General features: G+C 46.9%; 1 protein-coding gene across 1 annotated transcript in view; it reads left to right on the top strand.

Moving 5' to 3' along the window:
- The window catches only part of LOC116906918 (collagen alpha-4(VI) chain-like), a 95,331-nt gene extending 73,281 nt beyond the window's left edge, over positions 1 to 22,050 (top strand). Inside the window, exons 30-35 of the mRNA XM_032909842.1 lie at positions 56 to 67; positions 153 to 646; positions 13,529 to 13,619; positions 16,589 to 17,272; positions 20,741 to 20,837; positions 21,813 to 22,050. Of these exons, the coding sequence (XP_032765733.1) occupies positions 56 to 67; positions 153 to 646; positions 13,529 to 13,619; positions 16,589 to 17,272; positions 20,741 to 20,837; positions 21,813 to 22,050 (1,616 nt within the window). The remainder of the gene's footprint in view (positions 1 to 55; positions 68 to 152; positions 647 to 13,528; positions 13,620 to 16,588; positions 17,273 to 20,740; positions 20,838 to 21,812) is intronic.
- The last annotated feature ends 964 nt before the right edge of the window (positions 22,051 to 23,014 follow it).

Genomic DNA, 23,014 nt, shown 5'->3' with positions numbered 1-23,014 from the left:
TATTGAAACATAAATTGCCCATATACAGACACTGACAGTGTCTTTTCCCTTCCAGCTTGTTCGAAAGGTAAATATCGAGCACTGTTTACATAAGCCCTCACCCGCCTAGCCGCTGTCCCAGACATCTCAAGTCTGTGTATCCCTGTGTCAAGGTATTTCCAGATGCCCAGCATTCCCGACGGAAGTGGTCTTTGCCTTGGACATGTCCAACGACGTCTCCCAGTCAGACTTTGAGAGGATGAGAAACATTTTATTATCTCTGTTGATGAATCTGGAAATGAGTGAAAGCAACTGTCCCGCTGGTGCTCGGGTGGCCATTGTTTCCTACAACATGAGGACAGATTATCTAGTGCGCTTGTCAGACCATCGGGGAAAAGCTGCCCTTCTACAGGCTGTCAGGAAAATCCCCCTGGAAAGGTCATCTGGGTTCCGGAACCTTGGGGCCACCATGAAGTTTGTGGCTAGACATGTATTCAAACGTGTACGCTCAGGGTTTTTGGTGAGGAAGGTAGCCGTGTTCTTCCAGGTGGGTAGGAACTATGACACAACCTCTGTCAATACAGCCATGCTGGAGCTCCATGCAGCAGACATTGTCACAGCAGTAGTGACCTTCACAGAGGACCACAACCTCCCAGATGCCCTGCTGGTATGTGAGGTGTGGGGAGGGATGATGGGAAGAGGTGCAAGGCCTCATGGGAAGAGGTGCAAGGCCTCATGGGAAGGGGTGCAAGGCCTCATGGGAAGAGGTGCAAGGCCTCATGGGAAGGGGTGCAAGGCCTCATGGGAAGAGGTCCTGGAGTTAGTCTGGTTTTTACTCCTCTACCAGGGATCACATGAATAGTAAGAGTGGTTCAGGGGAAGAATTCTCCAGAAATTTCTGAATATGGGAGAGACGAGGGAGTCTCAGTATGGACACTCTTGACAGAGCTACTAGAGACCTAACAGGCTCTTAGGAAGCACATGAACTGTGTTAAGGGCCTCACAGATGTTGTTGCATGTAATGCCCCCAAAGCTCTATTAGTTAGGCCTTGGTTCTCTCCACTGCAAGAAAATCAAGGCTTAGAGAAGGTAAGGATATTTTTGTAGTTAGCAGCAGACTACAATCTGCCATTAAGCTTGTGCATTACAGTATGCTAAACTAACACCCGAGATTATCCACTTTGGCTTCCTCCTCCTCCTCCTCCTCCTTCCTCTTACCTGCACATAACCTTATGTGCCCTTTTAACAACATGGAAAAATGCTTTGCTTTTAAAGCACACACATGAATGGATTGTGTCACACACACACATACACACACACACACACACACACACACACACACACACGTGTGTATACATAGGCATACATGTAAAAGCCAGAGCTCGACCTTGGCTGTCATTCCTCAGAAGCTAATTACCTTGTGATTTGAGACAGGGGCTCTCACTGTCCTGGAGTTTGCTCAGTAGGCTAGGCTGGCTGGCCAGCTAACCCCACTATTCTCCTGACTCCGTATCTGCAGTGCTGGGATTACAGGCTTGTGCCATTATCTGGATTTTTACCTAGTTACTGAGGATCAGAACTCAGGTCTTTGTGCTTACACGGCAAGCACTTTGCTGACAGAGCAAGCCCAGATGGATTCTTACCTATTTGACTCCTCTATGACCAGGATGTGATTTAAGATTTAGAGCACCTTTGGTGTTTATAAATTCTTTCCTTGTTTCTTACCAAGCCGTACAGCCCACGGTAACTACCCCACTGACTTTGATCACAAGCAGTTAACTCTTGTGTATTCTGAGTCTTGATATAAATGGAATAAGCTAGTATTTTGTATCTGACTTCTTCCAGCCAACATGTCCAGTCTTGCTCATCCGTGTTGTGTGCATGGGTACGTTGCCCCTTATGTCAGTGTGGTTTCAATGTGCGTAGAAACTAGGAGTTGTCCCGATGTCTAGTCTCTAAAGTTTTCTAACTAAAACCTATGCAATACCTGCTCACAGAGTTTCTGGGACAGTTCATCAAACTGAAGGTTGATTTTCTTCCACCGTGTGTAGCCACGTGACATTGCCGACACTTGACCATTTCTGACCTGGAGAAATGGATATGTCACCTGGGTCTCCTTCATAACTAATGGATTCAGCTGCACCAGACCACTTCATTTTCTCTTGAGATAGAATTGTGCAGCAGAACGGCTAGGTGAGAAATTTGGTTGACACGCAGTGCGCGTGTCTAAGAATCAATGCATAAGCTTGTGACGGCTTGCTAACTGCCCGGAAGGATGGGCAGCCATCTCAGGTGGAAGAACAAAGAGAAAACCAAGAGATGGATGGAGTTCTTTCTTGTTCTTGCTGCATCCTTCTGGCCTGGGATGTCTGGACAGGGCAGGCCTCTGGGGGAAGATCTCAGTAATTTTCAGAATGCTTTGATAAAGGCAGAGTATAAAGCTAACGATTTGAGCTACAGATGCCCCTCTCTGTGCCTTTTGCGGTTCAGGTAGTTTGTTGTTTTAGTTTAGTTTGGTTTGGTTGTTTGGAGACAGTGTCTTGCATAGCCCAGGTTGGTCTTGAACTTGCTACGTAGCCAACAGTGACTATAAATTTCTGATCCCCCTGCCTCTACCTCCCAAGTGTTAGGATTACAGGCATACGCGTCTTTCCTCGGTTTATGCGGGGCTAGGATCAAATCCAGGACTTCGCACATGCTAGGCAACTGCCCCAGTGTCCATCCATCCATCCATCTCTTCGTTTTCTCTTTGTTTCTTAACCTGAGATGGCTGCCCATCCTTCCTGGCAGTTTGCAAGCCGTCACAAGCTTATGCGTTGATTCTTAGACACGCACTGTGCTGCCGTGTTAAGTAAGCTCCTATCCAGGTATAACTATCAACACATGTATTCCTCAGCCCCTGACATTTAGAAAGCGACACCATGTGCAGTCACCTCCCCCTGAATGCAGCCCTGTGCTGCTCTCTGACAGGCTGCTGGACAGCTAGTGTTTGCTTCTGGTTGGTAGGTTCATCCTTAGTCATGGCCTGCTCACCTCTTCACGGTGGGCGTGCTTCAGGGTGAAAGCAGGAAATGCTCTGTGGGGTGAAGTTGCCAGCTTGAAGACTCTCGACACTCCGTGCTGTCTCTTTAGCCTCCCTCCTCTCCATCCTGTGGACATGCTCTTGCCCCGGGCTGCGTGCAGGGAGACAGCTCGGCATTGAGAAAATTTAATGGTTTAGAAAAGATGCTAAACGGTGCTTGTCAGCTCAGATGTGACGGACGACCTTGCTGCTGGTGACACTGGCAAGGAGAGACATCGTCAAAGTGACAACGGCGTCTTCAGGGCCCCTCAGCCCTTGTTCTTCTCCAGTGGGTACACCGCAGCTTTCCCTCGCTCTTTATTCTTCACTCGAGGGCAATCTAGTACTGGCAGTGGGGTTTATCTTGTGATTCGTCTTCTGAATGCGTTGCCCAAAGGCTGGCTGACGCGTGTAAGGCGTTTTTGTGTTTCACCTCTGAGTTATTGTAATTTTCAGAACAATCCCCATATCAACCTCTGGGCGAATGATGGTAGCTCAAGGTGAAAGGATGACACAAACAGGTACGCTAACTTCTTAGCTGATTAATCACACTTGGAGAGTGCCACGCCTATTGGAAAGTTCTTCTCCTTATCCACGGAGTTGTTTCAGTCCTAAATGAAATGGCGTTATTGCGCCTGAACCCACCCCCATGCCCGATCCCTTTGTCATCGAGGTCTTAACGCCTCAAGATGCAAGTCTTCATCTGATTATCTTCTTAGAGCAAAGAAGCTGAGCGTTAGAGAGAAAGTGCAAGGCTCTGGATTTCATTTTTCTCTCCGAAAAGCCTCGCACAGATTCCCTTGAAATGTCGCCTAGGAAGATAGCTCATGTTTATTGATCCAGCCACCGTTCCAAGCCTTTATTGATTCACTTAATCCTCAGAACCCAATGAGATAGGCAGTATGATGAGCCTGTTCTTCAGACAATGACACTGAGACACAGCAGTTAAGTGAGTGTTCAAGGTCTGGAGCTCTCAAGAGCCCCAAGGCTTTGAAGTCAAAAGTTAAAAACACTAAAACAGAGACCTTCCAGGTTCTCAGGTTCTCAGTCCTTTCTCTCTTTTAGGGTATTTTATCTCTATAGTAATATTAGGGGTCCTAGTTTTACTCCTTAGCAAATCCAAAGACTGGAAGGTCCGCAGTCACAGAAGTCCTCTCCCTTCATACATCATCAGCTGTAGAAGATAAAGAAACTGCTGCTGTGTGTGTGTGTGTGTGTGTGTGTGTGTGTGTGTGTGTGTGTGTGAGAGAGAGAGAGAGAGAGAGAGAGAGAGAGAGAGAGTTCAATTTTGATGTAATTTTAGAATTTGTGAAAGTCATATAAAGACATTCGTTTTGTGTATGTGGAGGCCAGCAGTCAACCATGGATGTAGTTCATCCAGAGTTGTCCACCCTGGTTTTGCCCACGTGGTCTCACACTGGGAACTGAAGCTCTTCTCTTGGGCTAAGATGGCTGGTTAGGGAGACAGAGGGATCCACCTGTCTTGTTCTTTCTAGCTCTGGGATTACAAACTCACTCCATACCATTATGCCCAGCCTTTCACATGGGAGCTGGGGATCAAAAACCCCCAAGCTTGCGTGGCCTTGAGCTATGTCCCTAGCTCTAGATACTATTTTTAAATTCTCTACTCTTATAGAGGACTCCCTGTCTAGGGAATGGTGGCACTCATGCCCACAGTAGGCTGAATCTTCCCATATCCATTAACTTAGTTAAGATGCTCCCCCACGGACATGCCTGCAGACCAAGTCAGCGCAGATGATTCTGTATTAAGACCGTCTTCTGAGGCGATTACAGTTTATGTAAGGTTGATACATAAATCTAACCATCACAAGGGCTGTCTGACCCTCACGACTGTCCTACCAGTTACAAATGATAACCTACATTGCTCAGATGAAATGAACGAAGGCAAGAGGAAGAAATGCCTTCTTCTAAGCCACATAGTCCGGGAATTTGCATCCTGAGACGGCATGTTCCCAAGTCCCTCTTTCTCACTGTAGTGTCTTAGGGTTTTACTGCTGTGAAGAGACACCATGACCAAGGCAACTCTTATGAGGACTACGTTTAATTGGGGCTGGCTTACAGGTTCAGAGGTTCAGTCCATTATCATCAAGGCAGGAACATGGTAGCATCCCAGCAGGATTGGTGCAGGAGGAGCTGAGAGTTCTACATCTTCATCTGAAGGCTGCTACGAGAAGACTGGTTTCCAGGCAGCTAGGAAGAGGGTCAAGCCCACACCCATAGGACACACTTCCTCCAACAAGGCCATACCTACTCCAACAAGGCCACACCTCCTAATAGTGCCATTCCCTGGAGTAGACATACAAACCATCACATTGCACTCCTTGGCCCCCATAAGCTGTTCAAACATAGCATAATGCAAAAATACATTTAGTCCAACTTCAAAAGTCCTCAGTGTCTGTAGCAGTCCCAACCATGTTAAAAGTCCAAAGTTCAAAGTCTCTTCTGATATCCATCCAATCAATCACTTAACTGTAATCCCCAAAGCAAGTTAGGAAACCGGCTGGGCAAACTCCAAACTCTGCATCTCCATGTCTGATGTCAAAGAGGTCTTCAGATCTCCAGCTCCTTCCCATCTTTGTTGACTGCAACAAAGTTCTTTCGCTTGAGCTGGTTTCATTCCCTGTTAGTAGCTTTCCTCAGCAACTATCCCACGGCTCTGGCATCTTGAACATCTTGGGGTTTCCAAAGCAACTTCAACTTTATAGCTTCTTGCACAATGTCTGGGATCCACACATGATCTGGGCTCTTCTAAAAGATTTGTGTCACATCTTCAGCCCTGCCCTCTGTAGCACTCTAGGCTCTGGCCGACTCCACTCCACTGCTGTTGCTATTCTTGTTGATCACCCCATGACACTGGCATTTCCAGTATACTGGGGTTTTCCACAGCAACTAGGCTTCACCAATAGCCTCTCGTAGGCTCTTTTCATGGTGCCAAGCCTCAACTGCTTTGTGTGGCCCCTTCAGTCCTGAGATATCAACTGCAATGAGGCTGCACCTTTACCAATGGCCTTCCATGGCCTCTCACAATGCCAAGCCTCAGCTGCTCTCCATGACCCCTTCACACCTTTAAAACCAGTACCACCTGGGTGACTCTTACACATTACCAAGTACAGCTGTAGCAGGTGGTACAACCTGGGCTATTTCTGGAACACAGCTTCTTTGTGTTCTCAGAAAATACTTCCCAGATTTCACCTCAGTGATGCTATTATATCATCACTAATTTCTTAGCTCCAGATAACTGGCATCAATTGTCCCAGTAGTCCCTTCTGTGTTTGACTCTTAAAGCCAGAGCCTTATGACCAAGTTCTCTTGCTTGCTTGAGCTGAAACATGGCCGTCTCCCTTGTTCTATAACACTAACACCAGCTTTCTGTTTTCCAACTCCTTCCCTGCCTAAGCTTGGCTGTCCTAGAACTTGCTCTTTAGATTGACTTTGAACTCAGAGATCTGCATACCTGTCTCCTTAGTGCTAGGATTAAAGATGTGGGCCACCACAACTGGATTTAAGTTTTACTTAGAACTTTCTGTGTACCAGGCCGGCCTTGAACTCAGAGATCTACTTGCTTCTGTCCCTGGAATTAAAGGAGTGTACCATTTTACCAGAGCCTAAGCTTTTCAGGGCCACTATGTCTCAAGATCCAGATCAAGAGGCCCCGTCTTTCATTTCTGGATTGTAGTTTATTCCAGATGAAGAGTTCAAGTAAAAACCATAACTCAGTAATAATAATGCCTAATATGATATAACTATTTCCTGTTCAATGGCAAACACATAAACAATAAGCTTAGCCGGTTGGGATCTTGCCACAAAGTCACCACTTCCTTAATCTGTTTATCTCCTTGAACACAGGATTCAGCTCCATTCCACTTCCTGGTGCTCCTTTAATACTCGAACCGTATGTTTATATTTTTCCTCTCTCAGCTTTCTATGCTTGTTTAAAATGCTCTTCCTGAGACCTGACCAGAGAACAAAGTCTATGATGGGCATTTCTGGGACTTCCTTTGTCAGTGCAATTAATCTGAGTCTCCTTATCTTAGCCTCAGGAAGACTCTTCACAAAAGGGCAAAAAGCAGCCACTTTCTTCACCAAAATGTGGCCACATATTAAAATTCTTCTCCTTTGAAGCCTTAAGAGCTAGGCTTCCACAGTTCAAAGCACTCTCACAATGAAATCTTCCATATTCCTACTAGGATGGCCCATTATGCTCCGCTTAAAGCACTCCACTTCTTTCCAAATCCAAAGTCCTCAAATTCACATTTTTTTTCCCAAACAAAAGTGTGGTCAGGCCTATCACAGCAACACCTGAGGCCCTAGTACCAACTTCTTGTCTTAGTTAGGATTTTACTGCTGTGAACAGACACCGTGACTAAAGCAACTCTTATAAAGGACAACATTTAATAGGGCTGGCTTACAGGCTCAGAGGTTCAGTCCATTATTATCAAGACAGGAGCATGGCAGCCTCCAGGCAGACATGGTGCAGGAGGAGCAGAGGTGTCTACATTTTCATTTAAAGACTGCTAAGAGAAGAGGGTCAAGTCCACATTCATAGAACACTCTTTCTCCAACAAGGCCACGTCTCCAAATAGTGCCACTCCCTGGGCCCAACATACAAACCATCACATCTTATCCGAGTTTTGACTCTTAGTGTTTCTAGGGAGTACAGCGAGAGTGGGTTGCTGGGTTGCCTTCGGTGGCACTATGATCGTTTAGAGGAGCCAAAGCTCTATCCAAGCTCCTCAGGCCAGCCACAGGGTAGATGGTGGCTGTGTCCTTTCTCTCTTCCTCTGGCCTCTTAACGTTCTCACTCCCACCGTTTCTTCCTCTTTTCCGAGCCCTTACCCCAGCTCAGTGCCAGATAGTTTGTAAACTCCTTAGAGTCTAGTCAGCTCCAACCCTTTCCAAGGTAAACCTCCCTCCCTAGGACTTGCTTCTACCCTCCCAGTCTGTTTTTGTTTTTTCAGGCCAAGAGCCTCCCCCATCTCAGTCCCAGGAATGAACATTTGCGTTTGGCCTCTGGCAGCTGTGCACAACAGCTGAAGCCTTAAGTTAAAGCCTGGGAGTCTCCAAGACGAGGGTTCATGGGAAGGTCTTTAGTATGGGGCGGGTAGGATGCGGTGAGGTTTGAGTGTTGTTCTTGAGACGTTCTGCCAGCAAAGAACGTCCGTGCAAACCCACGGGTGTGTGTAGTCTCTGCCTGTCTTAACCACTAAGTTGGGATGGAAATAAAGGAAACATCAGAGGTGACGTGAAACGGAAGGGAGCCCCTCAGCCTGGGATCTAGTTTGCCTTTCCCCTCAGCCTGGGATCTAGAGAGTAAGCGTCAGGAAACTTCCACACAACTGGTCAAACCGCAAGTGTCTACAGAAATCATTTCTGTTTCCTTAAAACAAGACATTTCAAATGAGAACATTACAATGAATGAACAAACTATGCCTATTTGGGGTCAGGATGTTTGTAAATTTGAATTCACTCTATCAGCATTTATCTCTTATCCCTAAATCAATCTCTCTCTCTCTCTCTCTCTCTCTCTCTCTCTCTCTCTCTGTGTGTGTGTGTGTGTGTGTGTGTGTGTGTGTGTAGTATATTCCTGTAGCCAGACACTTTGGCTACTTTGTGGTTTCTTCTTTCTGCTACCTTTTCAACTCTCTAACACTAGATAGGACAGAAAAAAAGAGAGGAAGGGGGCATCAGTATCCTTAAACTACTTCCTGCTCATTAGGGGTGCCAAGTTCCTTGTGGCAAGTTTGAACTTCAACATTAGGAGCTCTAATTTCTTCTTGTTGTTTCTTCTTTGTACATGACTACTTAATAAGCCACAACCAACAGCAACCAACCACCAACCCACGCCTCTCAGGGCCCTAGCATTTATATCTCCCTCTGAAGAGATCCCAGAATTTCAAACATTACACAACCACAGAAACTGTGCAGCTGGCAAAGTCATGCCCCTGCTAGAGCATGAGGCAAATCATAGTCAGCTGCTGTGGATAGTCTGAAGCAACCCAATATCCCATACCTGGGATTAAAATTAGAACCTGGTCTTATAATATTTCTATGTTTTTAAGGAAACCAAAATTCTCACTACCTATGCCCATGTGGGTGAGAGCACTCACAGTCAAAAGAAGACATTGAGTGTCCTTCTCTGTCACTCTCTTCTTTATTCCTTTGAGACAGGGTCTCTCTTGGAACCTGGAGGTAGCTGACAAGCAGCCAGCCTGAGAGATCCTCTTACCTCTGGCTCATCGCGACACTGGGGGAACAGGAGTGTGTCGTGTGGCTACTCTGTTTTTCTTTTTTCCCATGATTCTTGGGGATTTGAACTCAGGTCCTCATGCTTGCATGGTAAGCACCCTTACCTACTGAGCCATCTTCCTAGCCCCTTATTCTTTTTTTTTCTCCATCTTTATTAACTTGGGTATTTCTTATTTACATTTCTATTGTTATTCCCCTTCCCAGTTTCCGGACCAACATCCCTCTAACCCTTCCCCTTCCCCTTCTCTATGGGTGTTCCCTTCCCCATCCTCCCCCCATCACCACCTCCCCCCAACAATCACCTTTACTGGGGGGGTTCAGTCTTGGCCGGACCAAGGGCTTCCCCTTCCACTGGTGCTCTTACTAGGCTATTCATTGCTACCTAGGAGGTTGGAGCCCAGGGTCAGTCCATGTATAGTCTTTGGGTAGTGGCTTAGTCCCTGGGAGCTCTGGTTGCTTGGCATTGTTGTTCATATGGGGTCTCGAGCCCCTAGCCCCTTATTCTTAAATCTTAAACAATACATTTCACCACATTAAACCACCTTATAATTTTATTCACAGAAGGAAATTCTCTCTCTCTCTCTCTCTCTCTCTCTCTCTCTCTCCCTGTGTGTGTGTGTGTGTGTGTGTGTGTGTGTGTGTGTGTGTGTGTGTCTGTTGTGTACATGCAGGTTCGTGTGTATGAGGATAACCTTGGCCAATCCTCAGGTGTCACTCACCTTTTCTTGTGAGGCAGGGTCTCTTATAAGCTTGGAATTTGCCTAGTAAGCTAGCCTAGCTGGCTGTTGAGCCCCAGGGATCAGTTTGTCCTTGCCTCCAAGTGCTGGGATCATAAGTCTGGGCCAACTATGCTCTTTTCTTTTTCCCTGTGGGTTCTGGGGAATTAGACTCTGCTCTCATGCTTACAGAGAAACCACTCTGTGACTGAGCTGTCTCTCAGCCCACATTAGGAAACTCTCCAAGGTAAGAAAACTAAGTACACCAACTTAAACAGACTTTAAATCTCATTTAAATTTTTAAGATTTGCTTAATGTTTACACTCAGTCTTAGCCAGAAGTCTGAGAAAGGGTCAATGGCTTAACCTTTAATTCTTGTTGTAGATTACATCCTTGGAGGAGTGGACACAGTTCTCTAAGGGTAAAGATACCAAAGCAGTTCCCTCTCTCAGGAACCCCACACCCGGGGCCTTGGGACTATTTCTATCACTTTCCTGTATTCTCTCTAAATACTTAATCATTCTAACTTGTCCTGAAATCCTTTTCTGTGGCAGAGTCAGGAATCCCACTTTAACCATAACCCTAAGGGGGACTTGCATTTCTGGGGCTGCTGTTGGCTCTGTTGACTGTGCCTCCCCACTGGGGCAAACATGACTGGATGTTTAGGGTTGTAAGGACTTCAAAGGTGCAGATTCTAGTGATGGTTGATTTCAGCTTGCCTTTGAGGTCCTCCAGTTTCCCTGCTTTGATGTGGATACATTCTCAGCAGGAAGCAATGGGCTTAGTATTCTCTCCTCACACTGGTGACCATCACACATTCTCTCTCTGCTTCTGCTTGAGTTTTCTCAGGAAACTCCCTCCCCGGCCCTTCACTGGCAATGGCTGTGCTGGCAGGCCTAAGGCCAAAGCCATGGAAAGTTATTAATAAAACCCCGTACAGATGTATCTGCGGCAAGTCATAGCTTCCCTGTGGACTCCCGATGCATTTTGTTCTTTGTTACCACAATTATTTTGCAAGGAGAGTGCAGGCGTCAAGTTGGATCCTGAAATTATTGTTTCCAAGAAAAGTTAAAAAGTGAAGCTTGTATATCTAAGTCAAATTTTGATTGAATTTGGCCTCTGAGATGCTCACAGCATAGGGCCTCATGTATTGTCCTGAACAGATGTGGACACAGATGACAGTAACTTAGGACCGGGCCCTACTTCTATCCTAAAACTGTTCCCAAGGAAACTGAAGGCAGATATCTCTCTGCAGCTGCATTGCCATAAAGGGCAGATCAAAGATTATAACCCAGATTCTCTACGATCTAAACGCTTGGCCTAGAACTTTCCCCTGGAGCTACCTCTAAAATGGAGGAGCATGGATTTGTACAGATGTAGGGTGAATGTCTACATTTGTCTGAAGTATTTCATTACTTTAAAACTTCATTTAAAGGTTGTCTTTTATATATAGCTTCAGCCATACTTTCTGAGATGTAAAAATGGTTGTATACCAATTTAACATATCCCTACAAGGCTTCGGTAATGCTCTCAGGGTTCTCCCGGCTTCTCATTTCTCCTGGCTCGCTACTCTGGATCCTGGTCCCAAAAGCTTTGAAATCTCCTCTCGTGACTTCCAGTAAGATGACAACATGCCATATTCCTGTTTACAACGGTTTAATCTGGAGTGATAAATTGGGTACATTTGGCTAGTCCGTGCTTAGATCTGTTGGCCATTTGGAGGAGATTTGATTGATGAATGTTAGCAACTCTGTTCTCAAGAAGACTGTGTTAGTGTCTCCCATGTGTCATGGAGCCCCACGGCTGAGATATGTGGAACATCTGCACATTGGAGGTGGGCATTCTCTGGTGCACAAGACATGGACCAGTGAGTAGAGTTCAGCTAGGAAGCCATTGTCCAGCTCTGAGTCTTGGTACAAGCTATCCCTCACACTAGAAGGCTACCACTACTGCTTTGCCTGTTAAATTCCTCTCCTCATGCTCTGAAAAGTGACAAATGTCATTGCCTTCATCAACACCTTCCCTTGAAATGACTCTCTTCTTCCTGAGTTCCTAAAACATATCCGTCTATCAGAATCCTTTCATTCTTGCAGATCTTCTGTCTGTCTTTCCACAAGTGAAGGCATGGCCCTGTCACATTTCTGTCCTCTATATGGCTTGTGGGGAGGACTTTTGATAGTAGCTACTGGTCGGCCTCTTTACAACTTGATGTTCTTGCCCTGTGAAGAATGAGAGAGGATGCGATTTTGCCTTTCTCAGATTTTCATCCTTTTGTTTTTGGTCTCTGTGTTACAGTACTATAAACAGATGTCAATTCTTCATATTTCTTTCCTCATTAAGATGTTTCCTTCAAGTGAGTTGGCTTTGAAAGGCAGTGACAGAGAGAGCAATGAACTCTGTAAAGAGTCTATGGCACAGAAAGTTCTTTTCCAGAGTCGCCTTTGATGGTCTGTCTTCCTGAGAGCTCGCAGGACATCCTCATGGTCTGGCCACCTTACTACCTAGAGGAGTGCTAAGAGTTGGCTTGTTTCTGGCCAGGAGCATGAAGGGGGAGGAGCAGACCCTCAGTGGGGCTCCACCTTTTGTGCTTTGATAGGGAGAGGATAAAAAGATGAACCTGAATAAGTTTAGACCCCTGCAGATTTGCAGACCCCACCTCAGTGTTTGAGAGGAAGAACTGGAGAGCATTTCTAGCTTTCATCATGAGGTAGAAGTCTCAGGAACAGTGTTAGTCAGGCATGGCTAACTGTGGAACCATTCATCCCCAGCCTGAATGCCGTGATGTGAATGTAGTCCTTAGTAAAATGGTGGGGCAGGGCATGTTCTTCTGTATATTCACTTCAGGACCCTGGCTTTTTCTAGCAGTGGTCCCATTATACTTTAGGGGGATCAAGCCCCTTTCTTCTCCATCCTTTAAATCTAGCTGGCGAAGGTAGGAGAGGGAGCAAGGAAATACAATGCATGCCCTGGAGTGACGTGAATCATTTTTACCTACATTCCATTAACCAAGCCACAGTCATTGGTAGGAACTCATTGCAAAGGAGGCTGGGAAATGTAGTCTGGCTGTGCCTCTAAGAAGACACCTCGAAGGTGTTCTAGGGACCTTGTTGTATTTGCTGTTATTATTCACATTTTGTCTTTAATCCTTGTTGTTAGTTATTATACTAATCATGATCAGAGAGGTATATGAAAGAGATTTCCCCATTCACCAATGAACTCTTCCTTCTTACCTGCTAGTTATTATGCCCCGGCCCCGATCACCAGGAATATTCTACAGGTACTTCCTTTACGGTGTCTACCTCTTTTCCTCTGAACATTACAAAACGTCCTCCTTCATACACAGTATATGTCCCTTTAGAGCTAGGACCCTACATTGTGTTGCACAATGTCAAACTATGTCTACATATTTATTTATGTAACTGGGTATTTCCTCAAAAGCCACAAAGACAATGACTTGGAATTTGAGCCATCTGGTCATGAATTTGTGTGCGTATGTTTGAACTAGGTGGATGGACGCAACGCCTTTCACTTGTTTACCTGGGAGACGGAGCACCAGCAGGATGTGGAACGCCTGGTCAGCTGTACTCTCTGCTACGGTAAGAGCTAGGACAGCGCTTCTAATCCAACCGAGGGCTTGAGACTGGATGAGTAAATTGCCAGCCACAGGCTAGACCTGCCCTTTGGACACTCATTAGCTTGGCAAGCACAGTGTGTTAGAATCTGGGAATTCTTATTAAATGCAGATTTTCAGTTTTTCTTAGGAAATCGGCATTATTCTGAGAGACACAAACACTACATTCCTGGGTGACCACAGACCAGAGGATACGTGACTCCTCATGAGTCAAGTGATTGTTGTGCCCCACAGTGCCCCCCTTCCCTGTCCCCTTTGGCATCCTCTGATACATTCTGTTCAGTGCTTCAGAGTTCCCGTATGTGTGTGAGCGTGTGAGCATCATCCTTTAGCGTTACTTTGTGTGATGGGTGGTCACTGAACTAAGAGTAGAGTCCTGGATCCTAGATTAGGGATCTACTTCCGGTTGGTCGTGAGATCCGTCCTGTTTAGCTCCACCGCTGCTCACCAGCTTGTGTCAGCCAGCACTCTCTGCAGAAACGCATGCGTGCCTGCCTGGGAGGCATCCTCATGCATGCCCACCGAGGTGAACCAGCCTTGCTAACTGAGAACCCAGGCCAGAGTGGTTGAACTCCCACAAGGAGATGGTCAATCACTGGCGGGAGAGAGAAGGCAGGTTCAGGAACGGCTATGTGTGGACCATGCTGTGGCTAAGAAGATACAGTCACACACACTGTCTCCTGGGGCACAATGGTCTTTCCTTGAACCCCAGTTCCTCTTCTGTAGAAAACTAACCTCATGAGTGTTCCTTGAGACCTTACTGTGCATTAGGCTTGTTCTGAGCACTACACATATGAACTCATTTTTTTTTTAAAATGTAAACACCAAAGCCAAGTGCATTTTTAATATTTTTAAATTAAGCGTATGTGTGTCCTAGAGGTCAGTGGTGTCAGATTTTCCCTGGAGCTAGCGTTGCAGGTGGTTGTGAGCCGCTGTGTGTGGGCCCTGGGAATAGGACTCGGGCTCGAGGGCGGTGTGGGCTCCTAACCACTGAGCCATTTCTCCTGCCGCTGGCCTGGAAGATAAGATGGATGTTGTTATCTTCCATATGTCTGACGCATGGAGGTGGGAAGAGACAAGTTCCTTTGCTCAAGGTCACGTGCTGAGTAAGAGATGAACCTGGATAGAACCACGCAGCCAGGTTCATTTTAGATCTCACACCAGAAGTGAGTGTCTCCTGAGCGTTTCTCTGAGAAGATAAAAACCATATGCCTATTCCCCCAGAGAGGACACCATTGGCACACCACTGTGTGTGTCCATTAACATCCAGCTTGGGTAGGTGAAGAGGGGTTGCTTCCAGGGGTATGAGTGTCCCCAAAGTTGTCACACCTTTGAAAAGTCTCATCCAAAAGTGTCAGCAGGGACATATACCTTGGGGCTTTGCGGCTAGTGGGTTCAGTGCTCAAGAACCTGGAGGTGGTGGCACAGCCTGGCACATCCCGGCAGGGGGCACTGGCACAGATGGAGCCCCTCCCCCATCAGTTGGCCGTCTACCTTCTGTATACATTAGTGCTCCCAGAGACCAGGAGGCCACAGGTGGTTAAGACAGAATCTGGGAGGAGCAGGAAGGAGTGGCTGGGATCTCAGAGGAGGATCTGCCCCTCCTCCTTATCCTTCCCTTTATGAGGGGTTGTCAGTCTGTCAGCAGGCCCAGTCTGAGGGTCTCTTGAAAGGACTCTTAATGAGGATCCTGTTGCTCACAGGACATTGTGCTTTACAATGGTGATGTCATGTGGCTTTCTCTCCTGGTGCTATGTTTGTTCACTTAGCATAGCGACCTTTTACTTTGCTCAAAAATGATAGAACATCCTATTTTTTAAGGCTTAATATCCTATCTATGCAGGACACTTGTTAGTCAACACATCATGAGCTTAAAATCGGTGTATCAACAAGCTCTAGTCAACATCTGATAACTTCATGGCAAGGATGAATACATTTAATACTGATCTGTGCCCCAACTATCATACATGATTCTTTGCCTTTGTGTGTAACGGGAGGAAATGTTAGTTTTCATTTCGGTAGAGGTTATGAAAATAATGCTGTCACCCTCCCTGCCCCTGCATACTCTAGAAATCCCTTGGAGGACTGTGGCTCCAACTTAACACCAGCTGACCACCAGTTCTTAATGAAAGGGTTTATCTCGTGGGTGGGTTCCTAAAATATTGGCAGAAAGGCTGAGTGTACATCCATGTCAAAACTCCGAGCTCTGTCTCAGCCTTACCAAACCAGAATCCACATTAAAAAAAAAAAAAAAGGAAATGGGGTGGGGGGACGATTCCATATACCTGTAAGGCTGAACCAGCTTGAGATCTCTGACCTCCTGACCAAGAAGTCACTTTAAAACCACCAACATTGCTTTTATAAAAATATAAGCATAAAATGCCAGTCTTATCTGGTTGCTAAGTCACTGTTAGCTCTAGCTGTCAATGTGTGCTTTCTCAAATGGAAGGGTTGTCTCATGGATGGGTTCCTGAAACCCTGGTAGGATGCCCAAGTGTATGCACGTCCATGTAAACTTACTTGACAGTTCATCGCTAGTTCTTTTTTAGGGAGAGGAAACAATACTAATAAACGAGAAACTAGGAATCCAGAAGACCTAGCGGGCATCTCCAACCTGGCCCAGCAGGCAACATGTATCCCAGGGTAGCTACAGAGGTGGCCTGACACACTGGAAGACCCTGATATGCGTTTGCAATATCAATAGTCTTGACATGCCTGCAGTATTGGAGAATGTGCAGTCAGCTTCAATACTGTCTTCTGAAAAAATGGACACCTCTTTTTAAACTGTCAGATTGCTGTCTTAACCCATTTCTTCCCGGGCAGCATTGAGGACAGGTGTCCACCATGAGGCAAGAAGTGCTTTCTGCATGGAAAGAAAGGTTGCCTGGCTTAACTCTTGACTTTCCCCCCCGCCCCTCCTTATTTCCTTGCTAGACAAGTGCCGACCAGCCCCCGGGTGCCGGCTGGAATCTCCCAGGCCTCAGGAGTTGGACATGGACTTGGTCTTCCTGGTGGACAGCTCCCAGGGTGTCAGCAGGGACATATACCTTGGGGCTTTGAGGCTCGTGGATTCAGTGCTCAAGGACCTGCAGGTGGCTGCACAGCCTGGCACATCCTGGCACGGGGCACGCGTGGCCCTGTTGACACACACAACCCCAGGCTTTTGGCCTGGTGTGGGTCAAGACCCTGTGCTTGAGTACTTTCACCTGACCTCCCACGGCCACCGGACACAGATGCAAAGGCAGATTCAGGAGGCTGCAAGTGGTTTGCTACAGGGAGCCCCCGCCCTGGGCCACGCCCTGGAGTGGACGCTGGAAAAAGTGCTTCTGGCAGCCATATTGCCTCGAAGGTCACGGGTCCTCTTTGCCATCGTGGCCAGTGAGACGAGCATCTGGGACAGAGAGACGCTAAGGGCTCTGTCCCTGGAGGCCAAGTGCAAGGGCATCACACTATTTGTGCTGGCTGTGGGCCCAGGAGTGGGAGCCCAGGAGCTGGCTGAGCTGGCCAATGTGGCCAGTGCACCCTCAGAGCAGCACCTGTTACGCCTGGAGGGCGTCTCAGAGGCAGAGGTAGCCTATGCCAGCAGATTCACGGAGGCCTTCCTGAACCTTCTAAAAAGTGAGTGGCAAAGAGGGTAGGTATGGATGTGGGTGAGGGTGTAGGTGTGTGGGGTGGGTAGGGACTGGGTTATTCTAGGTGGTGTTGGCCGCAGAAACTTACAGATGCTTGCTTTTTTTTTTTCCTCCATCTTTATTAAATTGGGTATTTCTTATTTACATTTCATCTGTTATTCATTTGTTCATTTATTACCTTTCCCAGTTTCCGGGCCAACATCCCTCTAACCCTTTCCCTCCCTTCTCTATGGGTGTTCCCTCCCCATCCTCCCCCATTACCACCCCCCCCAACAATCACGTTCACTGGGGTTCAGTCTTTGCAGGACCCAGGGTCTTCCCCCTTCCACTGGTGCTCTTACTAGGCTATTCATTGCTACCTATGAGGTTGGAGCCCAGGGTCAGTCCATGTATAGTCTTTAGGTAGTGGCTTAGTCCCTGGAAGCTCTGGTTGTTTGGCATTGTTGTTCATATGGGGTCTTGAGCCCCTTCAAGCTCTTCCAGTCTTTTCTCTGATTCCTTCAACTGGGGGTCCCGTTCTCAGTTCAGTGGTTTGCTGCTGGCATTCGCCTCTGTATTTGCTGTATTCTGGCTGTGTCTCTCAGGAGAGATCTACATATGGTTCCTGTCGGCCTGCACTTCTTTGCTTAGATGCTTGCTTTTTAAAACAGCTTTTATTTTTCAATGTTATTTTACTTGAGAGTTGAAAGCTTTTATATTCATTGGTAATTTCATACAGGAAAATAATCTATTTAGATCATAACACTCTTACTGTTTCAACTCTTCCTGAACCTTCTCCCACATCCTCCTCCCAACTTCATCATTTCCTCCTTTCTCCTCTTCCTCCTTCTCCCCTTCCTCCTCATTTTTCTCCACCCCCCCTCATGCTCCTCTTTTCCACTGAGTTTATTTAGTGCTGTCAATTGGCCATGGGTTCAGGGCCGTTTGCTTTAGGAACATGGGCAACCTACCATGGGGCACACCACAAAGGAAAACTGACTGTCCCTCCCTCAGCAGCTGTTACCTGTATATGGCTGTGTTTCAAGATACAGTTTCCAGCAATCTGCTGCAAGTCCCTTGTCATGCTCTCCCTACTCAGTGGCTTGGAGGCCCGAGGCTTCCATGCAGCTTCTCAAATTTTTTCAGTTATCAAAATGAGAATATCGGGATGTCTGTTCCCCGATCATAAGGCCAGATGTTCATGGAGGGACTCCGTGCGCATGCGTGGGCACTGCCACCACACCAACTGCTCTTTTCCAGCCATAGATAGCCATGCTTCTCAGATTTTAACTCACACGCCTGTCTCTGGGCATCCTGGTCAGGTTTGGATCTAGTTCTGAGGTCTGGTTTGAGGATCTCGATTTCTCAACAGCTTCAGAATGACGCTGTTGGCCCACGGACCACGGGTTTTATTTGATTTTAGAGACAAGAGTCTTTCTTTACAGTTCAAGATGGCCTTGAACTGGCTGTAATCCTCCTGCTCCACCCTCCCAAGTACTGGGTTTGCAGACGTGCATCAGAGTCTCAGATTCATAAGCACATTTTAAGTAACAAGGGTAGAGATCTTTATTTTTCTTCTGTTTTCTTATTAACTCAGCATTCAAAGCATGGTCTAATTATGGCATTTTTATACATATGTGCTGTCATACTGTTCTCACCAATGCACGTGTGTGTGTGAGTGCATGTGAACACACACACACACGCACACACACACACACACCCACACACACACGCACACACACACACACACACACACACACACACACACACACACTCACCATTTAAGACCTAAGCCCTGCACATTAGAGGAAGCAAGCAGTGAGTGTTTTTGTCTTATTATTTTAAAGCACAGGTTGAACTGGCAGCGTGAGTCCAGAAGTCCTCAGAGGCTTCCCAGGAAGCAAGGGTGACAGGTCAAGAGCTTGGGGGTCTCCCTCTTCAGGCTGAGTCAGTTAATCCAATGGCGAAGATTAAAGAGTGGGGGCTGTGTCAGTGCACCCGGGCTGGAATTCCCCCCTACATCCCTGCCCCAGCAGCCTCACTTCCCACTCCCAGATGAACCTAATTCATGAGCGCCCTAGGACCAAGGGTACCCCCAACCCAACATAATAATGGTGACAATTAAAATAAAACGGGGGGGGGGGGATTTTCAGTGGTGGCCTACAGGGAAGCCAAGGGTTTGTCCCCAGTGAGCAATTAAAAAATAAAACATGCTCAGGGTATGCGGTGAGGTCTGGGCGATGCCTCCTTCCCCTCCATGCTGGAAGGCGAGTTCCTTGGTGGGTATGACGTCCCACTGTGGGTCTCGAGGGACCTCTGCTCCTTCATGGCTCAGGCGATGAAGGGATGCTGATGGAAATCTTAGAAGGCGTGGCGTTTGTACCTTCTCATGCGACAGACGCTTCATCAGTGAGCTAGTTCTGGTCCTAGCTTTGTGACTTGGGAGCTGTGACAGGAGAAGCCATAGGCTTACTTTCCCTGAGCCGCAGATGCCTGGTCTTTGCAGAAAGCAACGGCTTGTAGCTCAGCGATTCTTTGAGGGAGAAGCAAGCCGAAAACAATCGCTCCTCTCATCTGTTTAATGTGATTTTTGAGGTTTTTATTAGATTTGCGCTTTATATTTTGTTGTATTCTTTTATGTTGGGATATTATTTATCTAACAGACTGCACTTTATGCTTTTGCTTTGCTCGCTTTTGATTCGATTTTTTTATTGCTTTATTTGCATTTATTTTTGCATTTGTTTTATGCTTTGTTCGAGTGCCTTTTATGAGTCTTTGATTTTACACCATGGACTTTTTTTTTTTGCTATCCTTACTGTTCAATTTGCCTCTTTTTCGCATTTATTTCATTTCGTCTTAGCTTAGAGTTTGCTTTTAATTTTAATTTTATGGCTTTTTGAGTTTGATGCAGTGTTTTTGGTGGTGATTTTAGTGGCATCTCATTTTATTTTGTGCCGTTTTTTATTTTTTTAACACACACACACACACACACACACAAACACACACGCACATACTCACACATGTGTGCAAGAGAGACCTTGAACTCGCTGGAGCATGGTTGACTAACAGTGGCCACGCCCTTAAAGCTGGTTTTGTCTTGGTCAGTACCAACCGCCAGTATCTCCTTAGATAGGCGTGTGGTTAGCCAGCCTCCTTCTCCTCGGTGCTGGGGTGGACTGACTTATCCCATGCAGGTTTCTGGCCAGCAGCCACGCTTGCTGTGAGTTCGTGAGTTTAGTGGTTCTACCCTGTCCAGGAGACATTGCTTTGCGGCACTGATCCCCCTCCCTGGCTTCCATAGTCTTGGCGTCCCTTGTTTCCTGAAGGTCCCCACGCACTGCAGGGCTCCCAGTGGTGCTGATCAGATGTCTGGTGTATGCTGGGCACACCTCGGACACTGTTTCCATTTTGATGAGTTTTACATTCTTCATGATTTTATGTCTGATTTGATTTTTTAAAAATGCTTTACTTTCAGGTGGAATAAACCAGTATCCACCCCCAGAGCTCAATGAAGAGTGTGGAGGCCCAAACCGTGGGGACACCTTGCTACAGTTCTTCACTTCTGCCAAGAGGTGAGCTCTGGGTGGGGTAGACTCCCTGTATGAAATCCCGGACCATTTGACTACTTCTATGGTGCTTAGTATTTCGTTTATATATATATATATATTTTTTTTTTTTGAGAAAGGGTCTCCGTGTGTAGCTCAGGCAGCTTTGACCGTACGGTTCTCTTGCTTCCTGAGCACTGGGATTACAGGCGTGGTCCCAGGCCCAGATCTCTTTTCTAACTATTTGGTGGTAGTGGTAAAGCTGAGGGGTTGGGGGAACAGTTTCAAGACAGGGTCTCTCTGTGTAGCCCTGGCTGTCCTGGAGTTCACTCTGTAGACCAGGCTGGCCTTGAACTCACAGCGATCTGCCTGCTTCTGCCTTCTGAGTCCTGGGAGTCATGGGGTGAACCACTACTGCGCAGGTCTGTTGTTCTTTAGTGTTTGAAGCAAGACTAGGCTTGGCGAGATGGCTGGCAGTTGGAGCCATCAACCGCACTTGTCCTCAGCATCCATGTGCAGCTTTCAAACAGCTGTAACTGCAGTTCCAGGGGGTGCAACACCCTCTCTGGCCTCCATGGGCACAAGGCATGCACATGGTGCACACTAATACATGCAAGGCAAGCATTCGTCTGCATAAAATTAGGACAATAAAAAAGCAATATTGGACCGATATAAAAAAAAATTAAAAGGACACACAGTGCATTAAAGCACAAAACGAAAACTCCCTTCCCACCATAGCAGCTGTCCTCCAAGCTCAAGTTTCAGAGGAAGAGCTGATGATGCTAAGCACCCAGTGCTGCCGCCCACCCGGTCCAGCCAGAGTGGTGTGAATCCTCAGCCCAGAGCCACAGCAGCCGTATCCAAGGGCAGAACGGCTCAGTTTGCTCAGAGGACAAGGCTTGTGGGAGTCTCCGGTGATGCTGGAGACTGAACATAGGCAGGTGTCCTGCCGCTGAACTACATCCCTGGCCTCGCGGTGTGACGAGGATTGCTTTCCTACAGGCTGTCCAAGCCCCGGTTTGGCACGTCTGCTGCCACTGGGTATGACTCAGGAGCACCCAAGTCACCAGACTCCTTTCTAAGGGGTAGGAGGAAGATCAGGACGCCATCCGTAGCTCAGCAAGAAACGCTGGGAAGTCTCGGAAGGGACAGGGCGAACGCTGAAGAAACGCCAGCGAAGGGAAGACGTTCGGGTGCTGCCCACGGTGAGATACCAAGCCAGGGCTTCCTTGTTCTCTAAGTTGGATTCACTTTTGAGGATCTTTACCTTTAAAAAAAAATTCTGTGTACTTTGTGAACATGCACCTTTTAGCACATTTGTTTATAAATTTATTCACTAAGCTGTGGAAAGTACTTTACGACATCCAAAAGAGGTTGACTTGCCTTCCCTAGAACTCTTCCCTAGTATCCATTTTGGGCCTTATTATGTCACCATCTCTCCAGGAAGTGTGGATAGATTGCAAAGACTCAAGGGCCCGCTACAAACAAACAACCCACTGGCCGGCCAAATGATTGCCTCCTCCAGATGTGGTGAATTCACTCTTGACCTTGACCTGACCTTCCTGGTAGACTTCTTGGTCCAGGAATGTTCACTGTGGTGCAGCCTCACCACATTTAAGGAGCATTTTAAAAAAGATCTGTCTGTCTGTCTATCTATCTATCTATCTATCTATCTATCTATCTATCTATTATGAATACAGTGTCCTGCCTGCATGTATGCCTGCAGGCTGGAAGAGGGCACCAGATCCCATTACAGATGGTCGTGAGCCACCAGGTGGCTGCTGGGAATTGAACTCAGGACCTCCGGAAGAGCAGTCAGTGCTCTTAACCTCTGAGGCACGTCTCATTTAAGGAGCATTATAAAACAGCGGTAGGTTGGTTTTAGATCACAACATGGAGAAGTGCTATGTCTCATCTGTGGTCAGTGGATTCAGCTAAACACAGTGAGGGACTTGACTGTAACGGTTTCCGAAGGGTTATTTATTTTTATTTTCTGTTCCTGTGAGAGTGCCTGCACGTATGTGTGCACTACAAGTGCAATGCCCTTGGAGGCCAGAAGAGGGCATTAGATCCTCAGGAGCTGGGGTCAGGGACAATAGTGTCCCACCCTGTGGGCGACAGGAATTGAACCCAGGTCCCCTAGAAAGGCAACCAGTGCTCTTAACCTCCGAGCTCTTTCCGCAGACCCCAACCTGGACATTTTC

This window comes from Rattus rattus, chromosome 8 (assembly GCF_011064425.1).
Source record: "Rattus rattus isolate New Zealand chromosome 8, Rrattus_CSIRO_v1, whole genome shotgun sequence".
Taxonomy (NCBI): Eukaryota; Metazoa; Chordata; class Mammalia; order Rodentia; family Muridae; genus Rattus; species Rattus rattus.
This window is presented reverse-complemented; position numbering and strand designations above follow the sequence as displayed.